Source organism: Gadus morhua, chromosome 9 (assembly GCF_902167405.1).
Source record: "Gadus morhua chromosome 9, gadMor3.0, whole genome shotgun sequence".
Taxonomy (NCBI): domain Eukaryota; kingdom Metazoa; phylum Chordata; class Actinopteri; order Gadiformes; family Gadidae; genus Gadus; species Gadus morhua.
In genome coordinates, this window is record NC_044056.1 from 18,322,017 (window position 1) to 18,335,802 (window position 13,786).

Below are 13,786 nucleotides of genomic sequence, written 5' to 3' on the forward strand. Positions count from 1 at the left end.
AATCGAAGGTTAAACGTGGGCCGCCTTAAATATATATTTAGAACTATTTGAAAACACTATGCCTGTATATGAGTTAGCCTACATGTATTGATTATGGGTTCTTAAATTGATAAGATTTAATAATCTCTTCAAGTATGCAACTCGATCCAATAACTGCATACTCCTGTATGCGTATAGTCCCAAAAAAGGTACATGATCATTATATATAAAAGTAAGAAAGTATTTCAATACACTATATTAATCTTTGAAGGCACGTTTTTGTACGGAAACATAGACACCTAATTACATTTATCTATATATAACTACATGGGTTTTTGAATTTGAACTTTCAATTGATCTGAAAGATATTTTGAGACGCATACAAAATATCTTGTATGCGTCTAATAAAAAGTTATAATGCGGGATTGTACCACAAGGTGGCACTACAAGGTGGCTTTAATTAATAAGAACGCTAAACCGCTATTCATTGACAATACCACAAGGTGGTATTACTAACAAGGTGCAGGCCTTTAATAAAAAAACGTTTTTATATTATAGCACGAGTAGAATTCTCATTGATACAATCCTAATCAAACTTCTTCAAAATAATTCGTTTTCATGAAAAAAGTGTTAAATTATTCATGATTTCCAGATTATAATACGCATACTCTTTGAGTATATCCAATGTTTTGTTAAATAGCAAATTAATTACAAAGTATGAAATTGAAATCTTAATGAAATCATCAATCAAATATCGACAGAGGTATGCCTACAATGAAGCATTTCTGGATAATGAGCATACATTGATGAATAAAAAGTTATAATGCATGATAGTTGTGCAAGGTATTCAAAAATATACTCTCATTATCTAAAAAAGATGCTGACCAGATCATGTTATTGCTCTCTGTTGTTCAGACAGTAATTAGATATCACATGCAGGTTTTACAAACCACATAAACCAAACGAGGGGAAATGAGCATGATGTTTGAACCAACAAAAAGATTCATGTTTTATGCAATTTCAACTTTGAACTGAAAAGAATGCTTCTCTTCTCTCCTCTAAGGCAAAGGCTCAATGTCAGAGGTCCGATGGACGCTCTGTGTTACCTGTCTCGTATCGGTTGTTGTCTTGGTGGTGCTCTTCATATTACAGATCTCCTCCCATTCACCAAAGTGCAGCCAGACCTTCATCCAAGGCAATGTGGACCCACCTCTATGATTCGTGCGTGGACAAAAGACAGTGAACTATTCTGTCCTTGCTTCTACATAGAAGACGTTTAGGCGGGCATGAGTTTGAGCCATTTGGGCATTGTGTTTTTATCGCTCACTCAGCTCTAACCAATTCTCCAGGCCTTACTGCTGCAGCCATGACCCTACACCAGCGTGGTCAGCCCCATCCTTAACACGTCCGCCACCTGCTGACCGGCAGGGGAGACGTACAACGGCCTGGGGATCTTTGCTGAATGGAATACAACATAGATTCTGATTTTTTCATATATTTTTGTGTAATTTCTACTGGAATTTGCTGTTATACATATTTATATTAAACTGTATCATAAATGATCATGATTGGTTGAGGGATTTTGTCTATAGGTTGTTCTGCAATGTATTTGACTCAACTGCATTCATTGGTGAGAGAAGTCAATGATATATATCAGTACATATTCACATATTCTTTGTTGCACACATCAAGCACATATTTCGGAATGTTGAAATGTTACGATTTTGGATAGGCCTACAGTTTTTATTTGAAATACTCCTATTATGGGAGAGACCAAATAAATGTGAGGACTCACTTCTTCATGTTAGATCGTGATTGAATCTCATCTGTCTCGCCTGCTTGCTGATCATGGGGAATGCACATGAACATATAATATATTGTTATCACAACATAGGTGAAGAACATGCATCATTTAACAAATGCCCCAAACAGTTCTTTGCACGTCTGAGCGTGTACATTTGATGCAAATGAAAAGAGCAAGTAAAGGACAACGAAAAAGGCTGCCCTTAAAATTGGAAATCCTGCGAAAGAAAAACCCTGCATCGTCAATGTCTCTGACAAGTAATATTTACCTACATATATGGAAACGTGAAACTTAAATGGCCTTCATTAAAATCATAACTGACATGTTCATAGATTCGCTTGAAAAAACAAACCAATGGGATACGAGTGCGTTGAGGCACGTCACGCGTAAGGGGGCGTGTCCGAGGCGAGCTGCTGCTGTCTGGCTCTGGTAGTACCGTAGTTCACTGTGGCTAACGCTTGCGCCCCACTGAAAACTGTCTGCCCGAAACAGGGGGCGGACCGGGATAGCAAGTCTACACAAAACCAAAACAGTGATACACTGACCTCTGAATCGGCAACACTTTTTTTTGTTATTCAGAAAACGCTATTGTGGTTGCCCGATCACGGTCATATCGAAGGCGCACCCAATCCAAGGCGGCGTGGAAGGAAACGAGAAGGAGACACATCTGGGAAAAAAGAGGGCACGAGAAGTGACAAACTTAGCCACAGGTAGCTGTCGTGTCAAAGATATCAAAGTGCAGGCGGGTCATGCGGATATCTCTGGTCGGAGATCAAAACGTAGCGTACAAGTAGGTTAGTAGTTTCTCGTGGGAAGAAGACTGCCTGCTTGCTCCGTCTATCTAGAGGGCTACGGAACCGAGAATAACCATGTCCCGAAGAAAACAGAGCAAACCCCGGCAGATCAAACGTAAGGATTTATCATTTATAACATGTATTTACAATTGGGAAATGTCGATTTACATATGTGTTTTTGTGCGTCCCTTGAAGTTGTAGTCTGTAGGGCTATTTAAATTTTTCATTAAAGCGCACCTAAGTAAAGTTAATTTATTAACAAGATCCGGTCATTATTAATAATTGAATTGGGCAGTGCGTATTTGATAGTGTACACTGCACTTCATGCTAAAATGAAAATAATCAGAACGTACATTTTTTCCAAAAATTAGGACGTTGGATCATTCAATTGTACGAAGATGAAGAGCCTACGAGCGTGAACAGTTAATTTAACTTTTATAAGGCTAGTCATTAAGGATAGGACAACATGACATATGTCCACTGCAAGCCTAACTGAAGCCATGGTTTCCTGTCTAATTCTGTTGTGGAAACGTCACTGTTCTCTGAAAAAGCGATGTGAACATAGATAAACAGCGATCCGATCTCAGGCTTGATAAGAATTAAAATTGGATCTTTTTTATTTGTTTTCTGTCTGAGACAGCGCCGTTGCATTTCCCCTGGCTTTTCAGTTCTCTTTCCATAGATGTGGCGTCCGATAGCGCGCCTGGCTGATCTTGCCTGAAGATAACGGGGTTACAATTGGATCTTTTTTTCATTTATCCTTTTAACTCAATAATGCATCTTGGGGCGCTCGTTTGGGAGGCTTTTTTCTATTGGTCTGGCGCTTGACTGGTATTCATGCTTGACGAGTCCTTCCTGTTTATAAGATGTGTAAAGTTGTATCGCTCGAGTCTGATGTTTGAAAAGATATTAGAACAACGATGCTTTGTAAACACATCTTCCCTTTAGACATTTATTTTGCAGAAGATGTACTCCGGAATTTCAAAAGCTACCAGATCTTTTTTTGTGTCTTCTCTAAACTAGATGCCTCTCCATGATAAACCTACAAAATAAATGTCTGAGTTTAATCTCTTTTAATAACTAAATGTCAAGGCATACAATGCTTATAAAAGTAGGAGATAGTACTGATTACCTGATGAATGGCATTGCCAAAATTAGTTGAGTCACAGTGTGTCTCACTGCCATTTGTAGGGAGATTTGCAGTTGATAAGCTTGCATTGTACCAAGAGTAGTCCACTTCCCTTTTCCCCTCATATCTGTGACCGTAGAGCAGACTGCCGGCTGTGGAAATTCCCAGCAGGCACCTCAAGCAAACGGCAAGGTTGGTAGATATATTCCAGAACCCCCCCTCCCCAAACTGATAAAACAGTCAGCTGTAACCGTGAGGCTCAGCCCAGTCTTCACGTGCATGAGCTTGGCTGTGGGTGTGCACGTGTCCACAATCTCCGTGGCCTGTTTCGTGTGCTCCATGCCTCGTATCTTTTATTTCATTCTTTTTTTTTTTTTCTTATGCTCCGAGTCCACCACCTCCACGCCGGACTTATGCAAGCAGACCCTCCTGTTTGCTGTGTCCGAGGCCACTTGTGATTTCGGCAGACATTTTGATAGGAGCCAGCGAGGATTTGATAAGGGCTCATGGCCGGGTGTTGTTGGCTGTTGGCAGGGATGGGGGGACCGTGGGGTGAGGGGCGCTTAGGGGGCGCTAAGTGACTGCTCCACCACAAGGGAAAACCACATGTCTTTAGGTCCTTTTAAGTCTCCATTGCATCCGACTCCCCCCAACATAAAACTCAAAGTACAACAAGGCTAAGTACTTTTGTCTCACAAAATACATCTTCACAACCGTGCATTTAATGCTTTTCCTTCCACCTCCTTACGTCGTTTTGACCGCTCATAGAAGGCTCAGTGGAGGTGGGTTTCTGAAGGCGAGGAGGTGTATATAAAAAGAAAAGGTGTACATTAAGAGAAGAGGAGAACATTTAGAGAAGAGGTGTACATTAAGAGAGGAGGTGTACATAAGGAGAAGAGGTGCACATTAGGAGAAGAGATTTACATAAAGAGAAGAGTTGTACATTAAGAGAAGAGGTGTACATCAAGAGAAGAGTTGTACATTAAGAGAAGAGGTGTACATCAAGAGAAGAGTTGTACATTAAGAGAAGAGGTGTACATCAAGAGAAGAGGTGTACATTAAGCGAGGAGGTGTGCATAAGTAGGAGAGGTGAAAGCGATGGTGAGCTGTGCAGCCAATGGATATTTGTATGCGTCTCCTTGTGCGTCATCCTCCCCTAACGGTTGGAGATCTCCCGGACCGATAAGGGCTCCTCTCCTTGATGGACGGATAAGATGCAGGCAGGACCCACAAGGGGTGGGAGAGAGGGGCGGGGCAGGTCCCTGGGCCTGGATTTTGGCGGTTGAGATGGAAGGCTATGATAAGCCCAAAAAAAAGGGGAAGGGGGGGGGGGGGGGGGGGGGGGAGTGATTGCACCGGCTGATAGCTGAGAGAGTGAGAGAGGGAGAGAGAGAGAGAGAGAGAGAGAGAGAGAGAGAGATGGAGGGATAGATTGAGGGTTTGTGTGCACATTGTAATTACATCTGCCCATGTGCATGCCGTCTCTCTCTGTTCCCATCAGAGCCTGTTCTGTTTGTTTTGATGGTTCCCCATGCTGTTGTTTAGGGGCGGGTAAAAGTCCCTGGGTAATTGTAAAAAACAAAATAGGATGAAGGAGAGAAAGCGGAGGATTAAGAAACACACATGGAGGCGGCGCTGAGGGTGGATGTGTTGGCAGGAGGGATAAGGCAGAGGAGAGGAGGAGATGGATTGTGTGCTGGGGAGGAAAGGAGAAAGCGAGAGAGACAGAGAATGGGGGGGGGGGGGGGGGCAAAAGGTCTGGAATACATAATGGGGTGGTGTATGAATTCATTGTGTTATTTTTTTTTTTCAATACCAGGCGAGCCAGCTTGCCGCTTACCCCCCTCCCCCCCGCCTTCCCTCCTGCACACCAGAAAGATGTTTCAGGCAGATAAGGAGGCCTGCTGATCGCAGATAGATAATGGCTCTGCTGATCCACACATCTGATTGTGTGTGTGTGTGTGTGTGTGTGTGTGTGTGTGTGTGTGTGTGCGCGCGCCTGTGTGTGCGCATCTGACATCACCAGCAGAGCTAAGGAGATTGGTGCTGATAACACACACCTCCCATGGTTAAAGGAAAGCTAAGAACACATTGACCCACCCCTCTGTCTACAGACACACACACATACACACCTTCACACTTTTCTTCCACATCCAGCCACCAGTAAAAGTTGGGGACGTATACCTAGCATTGTGTATGTGTGTGTCTGCTCTGTGTGTGGTTGTTGAAGTTAAATAGCCCAATGAATTATGTTTTTTCTTTTGTCCGTCTGGCAAGGCTTCAGGTCACATGGCTGTTGTATAGACGCACAACTGAAGGATTAGTTCATTGTCTCAAAGACAGCGCAGCCCAAAAAAAGAGTTGTGGCTGCATGTGTCCCTGTGAGTGAGTGTGTGTGTGTTTGTTTGTGTGTGCGTGTCGGTGTGCATGTGTAGACACAAGCACAAACATTGGAAAGCCACCAAGGCGCCGCATGGCACTGTATAAATGCATGTGTTTGTGTATGTACGTACGCCTGTGTGTGTGTGACGTGTGTGTGTGTGTGTTATTCCCCGTCTTTGTTCTGCTTTTAGCTTGATGTGAACTTTCGATAAGCCGCGAGGCCTGATCCCCGGCGCTGATACAGATCACCAGGCTTGATTAGAGTTGTTATCAGGCCGGACCAGGCAGGAGCTGGGGCCTACACCGCAATAACAACAGGCTGAGGCAAGGAGCAGTGGGGGCTGGACCCGGACTACCAGTTCCACCCCCTTCTGCTAATGGGATTACTGTTACTGTATAATTAGATGATAGGTGTGAATGCATTTATTTCTCTTCTGTCTCTTTGCGCTCTCTCTCTCTCTCTCTCTCTCTCTCTCTCTCTCTCTCTCTCTCTCTCTCTCTCTCTCTCTCTCTCTCTCGACCCCCCCCCCCTCATTTCGCTTCTGTCTCTCTCTTCTCTCTCTTGCGCAAACTCTTTCTTGCCTATGTATCTATTAATCTGCCTCTTTATCTCTCGTCTGCTCCTCTATCTCATTCAAGAACCTCTTCTAGCTTCCTCTCTCTCCTCCCACCTTCTGTTTTCACCCCCCCCCCCACCCCAACGCTAACAAGCATTGTCGTTCATTAATTTAATTAAAATTAATGCCATATATTACTCGTTTCTGATTCCTGCGGCCGATAACATCGACGGAACAGGGAAAAATGTTCCGTGTTCGACGATTATTATCGCAAAGGGTGCTGTGTGTCTGTGTGTGTGTGTGTGTGTGTGTGTGTGTGTGTGTGTGTGTGTGTGTGTGTGTGTGAGGGGGGGGTTGTGCCATTCCATTTTATATTTTAAGCGCAAAAGTTCTTTTTTCCGAATGACGGTTGTGTGTGCTGAGTGCGGAGGGTGAGGATTAAATATTAAATAAAAAGCCAGATGGGAGAATAAAAGTGAGGAGTCAGCAGTAGCAGCAGCAGCAGCAGTCTGAATCGTGATGGGTTGATTCTGCCGGCAGATATTAAAGAGAGACGAGCTAGATGTTGACTGATTGGGCTTCAGACGCCGACGGATCCCACGCACGCCATCAGATAGCCTGGCCCCAACGCAGCGGCAGGACTGCACTTGGTCACATCCAGCAATGTGCACGGGAGGCATTCACACACACGTACACAATACTACTCATACACACACCCGGGCACACACAGAAGAGTAATATGTGTTATGAAGTAAAGGAAACAAAAAAAAGTAAAAAGCCTTCCAGATAGTTTATGAGTTTGTGGCTGTGTCTTTTACTGAGTAAGTCTTAACTGTGTGTGTGACAGGGGGGGTCACAGGAGGGGAATGTGGTTCTGTTTGGAGTGTGGATGAATTATTGCCATTTCCTGCCATTTAACACGCTACTGGGGGGAATGGTTAGTTTGTTTTGAGTTATGGTTCTTCAGATCTCAGTGCCGTTGTAAACCGTTTCACCCTTTGACCTGTGCTGTTAGAGAGACGCAGACAGTAGCATGGACTACACTAAAGTTGTTTACTCTAGCAGTGGTGATTACTGCCTGCCTTTCATTGTTGTTCTTTAGCTTTATTTCTGATAACTCACCTTAGCTTGTCCCAGGGTGTCGTGGTGGCTCTTGTGAGTCGCTTTACAGCAGCTCTACTAAAATGTACGACTCAAATGCTGGCACTGTCAAGTACAGCAACAGGTGCACAAATTAATTTTTTCAGTAACTTTTTTTACTTATCTTTTTTTACTTATTTGATGAATGGAAAGGCAACTATTTCCTTTTAATATGAACGAAACCCAGTTCATGACCGTGATGAACTAACCACCCTTGAATTTATTGAGCTGAACATTTGAAGCCAGAATTGACATCTTTCCACGTGTTGATTCTCTTGTCTAATCTTCTGAACAATTTCTATGGATTCTCATTAGGGAAGGCCATATGTAGGACGGTTATGTGTTATGAACCTGTACCGCAGCATCACGTATGGGTTTTTACTTGAGCCTCGGCCGACCTGAAACCATGTAACATGAAGCGGGTGAGTGGTATGTTCATCCTACTCTATTTCAGCAATGGTTGACGGCCATGTGGCCCCCATGTCTGGTCCTAGTGTCTCAGGCTGCTCCAGCGACGGGTGTGACTGTCTGTGTGCTGTGAAATGTTGGTGGCAGGCAGAGGAACAGCCAGTGTTATGACAAGGCCTCCCTGACGGAGGTGATAAGGCGTGCCATTTTCTCCTACTGTGCTGATCGCCCCGTCCTGGGTGACACACACACACACACACACACACACACACACACACACACACACACACACACACACACACACACACACACACACACACACACACACACACACACACACACACACACACACACACACACACACACCATAAAAGGAGGAGGGTTCAAATTTAGGATGGCAACAAAAGAAGGAGAGCATTACGTCACATGTTGATTCTGAGGCTAGTTATTGGTCACTAGAAGGTTGAGTCTACCATGCGCAACGCTTTAATACATCCATGAGTGGCTCTTGAAATTGTGGCCTTTCTTAACTCCTTCCACTCTTTTGACAGTAACTTTGGGCAACAGATCATGCACTAAACCTTTTATTGGGTAAGTCAGCGTGTGTGGCCTGGGTTTTGGGGAATGCACGCATGCAAACACGCAGGATGTCACTCAAGCTGTTGCTTTATATAATCGCTTTATATAAAAGCTAACCTGAAACTCCCTCTCACTCATATCTCTCTCTCTCTCTCTCTCTCTCTCTCTCTCTCTCTCTCTCTCTCTCTCTCTCTCTCTCTCTCTCTCTCTCTCTCTCTCTCTCTCTCTCTCTCTCTCTCTCTCTCTCTCTCTCACCCATCCCATTCCCTCATCCCTGTTGTGTACAGTGTAAGTCATGGGAGGGGGTTTGGTGGCCAGTTTGCTCTGTGCTTGTGTAAACTCATGTGTTGCTTGGAATCCCTGGCTGATAAAGTGAATTGCCAATCACATCTGTGCATTGGCGATCTCATGCGTGTTCCTCAAATGGAAACATACAATTGATAGATACAGTAAACGCAGGCAGTATAGCGATTATCTATGATAAAAAAGAAAATATTAAACTTTACATCAAGTCAAATTTTTAAAATTGATAGTGACAGTCAGTTTGACCCATTGAAATAGTGGTTCCCTTTTTTATTCGGGCCAGTTGTTGAGTTTGCAGTGTGTTAAATAAAAGTCCACTATCAAGAACAGAAGCATATTCTGGTAATTCTCGATCAACTTGGTCTCTTTACTTGCTTGACTAGTGCAACGTTTTATTTTCTACATTTGGAGGCCCAGGCCAGCTTCAATTTCACAATTCATTTGTTACAAGTTTAGAACAATATTATTCATCTCCCGGAACTAAGATGGTGATAAATGATTTGAGCAGTGTTATCTTCATGAATAGGTCTGACTGTACAAATAGGAGCTTTCAGATATAAAAGGGTGATAATGAAATAGATAGTAAAGGGCAGTTAGTCCTTATTGTTCTTGAACCACTACCCCTCAAAATGCATTTTACACATCCCTTGTGTGTGTGTGTGTGCGTGTGTCTGTGTGTGTGTGTGTGTGTGTGTGTGTGTGTGTGTCTGTGTGTGTGTCTGTGTGTGTGTGCGAAAAAAACAGCCATGTTTGTCTAATACTTTGGCACATTCTTAGCTCTCCCTCTCTTTCTCTCTCTCTCTCCAGATACAGCCATATACAGATAAAGCTTGAATGCAATGTTGAACAATCTCTTAGATTAACGGTAGAGCTGCCATAACATATTTATTTATTGAAATACCAGCGGTTGTTACACTTTTCGTCGCTAGTCTGCTTTTGCTAATAGTTTACGCTAATGATTCACCATGTGTTGGAAACAGGAAGTAAATGGCCGTCACCGTTTGATAGCTGTAGCCGCAGTGGAATGATAAATTCCTCAGTGTTTATTAGGGATTCCTAGCTCTTGTCAGAAGGAGCCTGACCTCTCCTTCACACACACACACACACACACACACACACACACACACACACACACACACACACACACACACACACACACACACACACACACACACACACACACACACACACACACACACACACACACACACACACAGCCCCGTCTCTCTCTCTTCTGTTCCCATGTAAATACATCACATTTCACCCAACCCCTCCCCAACCTTTTTAAATTCCCATCTCATTACTCTATCCTCATTTCTTTGTAATCTTCTAGCATATTCCACCCCCCCCCCCCACTCTATCTCTATTCCTCATTCTCAGCAGCCACCATCTTCCCATCTATCCCCCCACCCATACCCTACCACCACCCCTGTCCCCCCACCTCATCTGTTTCTCTATCACCCTTCCTTTCATTCTATCTACTCCCCCCCTCCTCCCGTGTGTATGTCTCCAGCCAGACCCCTAGTCTTGGTTTAGCAGGTCTTGGCGGCTATGATAATGTGGAAAGTTGAACTGGCCCCATTACAGCGGAGCTGATGGCAGGAGCGATAACGCCGTTGATAATGGGTGCAGATAGCGCTGACACAGCGGTCCAATAGTCAGCTCTCTCTCTCTCTCTCTCTCTCTCTCTCTCTCTCTCTCTCTCTCTCTCTCTCTCTCTCTCTCTCTCTCTCTCTCTCTCTCTCTCTCTCTCTCTCTCTCTCTCTCTCTCTCTCTCTCTCTCTCTCTCTCTCTCCATTATCATTCCTGCCCACCGATGGGCTCCCAGAACGCTATCTCCTCTCCATTTCCACTCCTGCGACAGATAAGAATGGAAATACTGACTTCATAGCTGACTGATTAAAGTGTCTGCCTTTCTTGATAATATACAGATAAATTATGTTTTCTTCTTCTCATTCTCTCTCTCACTCTCTCATTCTTTCTTTCGCTCTCACAACCCTGCTTCTCTCACATCACCTCTGTCCTGACAATGAAAGGCAGGGCGAACGAGAGAGAGACTCTTTTAATTTCTCTTTCTTTGCAGGGGTTGTGATTAGAGCCAGCCGTAGGGGTGAAGGTTCATTGATAGCTCGGAGGAAGCACAGTTGGAAAGGGAACAACAAAAAGTGGAAGACGACAATGAATGGTTTAGTGTGTTTTCATATGTGTGCGTTTCCACCAAAAAATGCGAGCCGATTTTGAATGGCGCCAACTGCAAACAGTGACCATGGGTCTATAGAAGAGCCAGAGAAGTAGCCCTCTAGCAAGAAATACTTGTATTATTGGCTTCTCTGGGTCATCAATAACTGTGTGTGTGACAGAGAAAGAGAGAGAGAGAGAGAAAGATCCCCTTTAATCGGTGCTGCACTCAAAGCTTTCTCAAATTTATTTATTTATGAAATCAGGGATTGTTCAAGTATGATAAAAAAAAAGCAAGATCTGTAATGGCTGAATTCACTTGCTGCATTTAAATCCTCTAACCCATTTACTTTTATCCCGCTCTCTCTCTCTTTCACTCACTCGCTCTTCTCTCGCTCTTGCTCTCTTTCTCGGTCTGACTCTCTCTCACTCTCTCCCTTGCTCTCTTTCTCTGGCTCCATATCTCTCTCTCGCTCTCTGACTCTTTTTTATTTCCCCTCCTTTACACTCTATCTCCTTCCATCCTTATCTTCTTCACTCCAGCTCTCTGTCTGTCCAACTGAACTTCTGTCCTCAATGCCCCTGCCTCACACACACACACACCACACGCGCACGCACACGCACACGCACACGCACAAGCACACGCATATGCGTGCACACACACGGATAGTACATGTGCACACCCACAACCATCTCGTCATACTCTCCCTTTCTTCCTCCATATATCTTTTCTGGGGAGGAATTCACCCCGTAAATGGCTTTTCCTGGGTACTGGATCGTGCTTGTGATGATTGTGGTAATACAATTGCCCCATTGTCTTTTAACCATGATTTTTTGTATTGGCTTGCATCAAATTCAAATTGCAACGGGGAAAATTGCCATATTGTTTTATGTGGTGTTATGCAAATGTATGAACCAAGCTGGAGAAATTGACTTTTGGGTCTTTTATTTGGTCACTCTGGATAACCGAATGGTTATCTCGGCAGATCTCAGCTAGTGACGTGATTAGGTGCGTTTTAGTTTTCTTCATACATTTTTGCCAAAGATCCTTTAAACAATGAATGATGACTCGATTCAGAGAGAACAGACAGAAAACCGATTTTTATATTTTAACTGAAATGTACCCTGGGTTTATCTTAGTCCCCTATTCAGACTGCAACCATTGCTTTAAGTTCCCTGAATTATGTGGTCAATTTCAAATGAACCCTCCCAAGTTATGTTCCACTAATTTTGTAAATCTCCAGCCCAACCTTAACAACAACAACAACTATAATGCTGAATCGTAGAACTCGAATGAACAACCTGAAAATGAGTTAAATGTTGAGCATTTAGGTGATCTAAAGGCTGTCAACAGGCATACAGAGGCGCAGAAACGCAAGCAGATGAATGTGTAATGAGGTAGCCGCAGAGACGGACAGAAGGAGCGTCAGCCCAGAGAACTAAAGCAACATTCTGTTCGTCCGAGCCATATTAGCTGACCTTCATAGATAAACAATAGAGACATTTTTTTTTTTTATCTGAAAATGAGTGAGGGAAGAGGGGGAAAAAAGTGTTTTTCCTTTCTTTTGGGGACGGCGATCATAAATTAATGTGAAGTAGTCTGGGGATTCTAGGAATTACAGCTGTGATGAGATTATTTGTCTGGTTGAATGGGTGTTGTACTTAACACTGTTAACACCTAACACTGTTTCACCCAGCATCAGCTTGCATCCTATGTCTTTGCTAATATGCTGTCACCAATAATTTCCTATTCCTTTTTATCAAATAATAAATGTAGAATCTTGTAACTGCAAATGTCCTGTACTATCTTCAATACTCTCATGGCACATTACTGCATCCCTTTTCCAGATGTAGCCAACATGTACCCTCTCGCGACTCCTACTGCATAATTCACTCTTGGCATTGGGCTGCAAAAAAAAAGCATGCGTAAGGTTCATTTGATACAGGACCTGACATCACTTTTAAGGTCAGTGTTAGTCCTTATTCATTGATTGCATTTTTTGGACTCATACTGCCCATTGTATACTGATGGAGAGCAAATGGAAAAGGGAGAGAGAGAGAGAGAGAGGGAGAGAGAGGGAGAGAGAGAGAGAGAGAGAGAGAGGGAGAGAGGGAGAGGAAAATGATAAAAAGCCTGGATAAGCGAATGACTGTGTTGTTCAGGAGTTGATATCAATGTTATCTATCTCTCTTTTTCACTCTCTGAGCCCTTCTCTTGTTTTCTTTTTTCAAGCTCTTATCTTGTGCGACCAAAATGCCAGGAACAAAAAGGAAAAAAAGAAAAAACAAGAGATTTTTCATTGCTGGATTGTGTGTGTGTGTGTGTGGAGGGGGGGGGGGGGGGGTTCTGAGGCTACTGGAGTATGGACACCAAAATTATGACCAATGTACCTGATTTGGCCTTTCTTCTTGACCATGTGCTGGTAATTTAGTTGTATTCTTATTGGGAAGGTTTTGTTAGTTAACACAAGCTGCATTCACAGTCTTCTAAGCCGGCTCTTGCTATTAGAAGATTACACCTCATTTAACTCTT

General features: G+C 43.5%; 1 protein-coding gene across 1 annotated transcript in view; it reads left to right on the forward strand.

Annotated features, from left to right (window-relative positions):
- The first annotated feature begins 1,917 nt into the window (after positions 1-1,917).
- Positions 1,918-13,786, forward strand: part of zfpm1 (zinc finger protein, FOG family member 1) — a 71,190-nt gene continuing 59,321 nt past the window's right edge. The window contains exon 1 of the mRNA XM_030366381.1: positions 1,918-2,692. Within this exon, the coding sequence (XP_030222241.1) occupies positions 2,653-2,692 (40 nt within the window). The 5' untranslated portion in view covers positions 1,918-2,652. The remainder of the gene's footprint in view (positions 2,693-13,786) is intronic.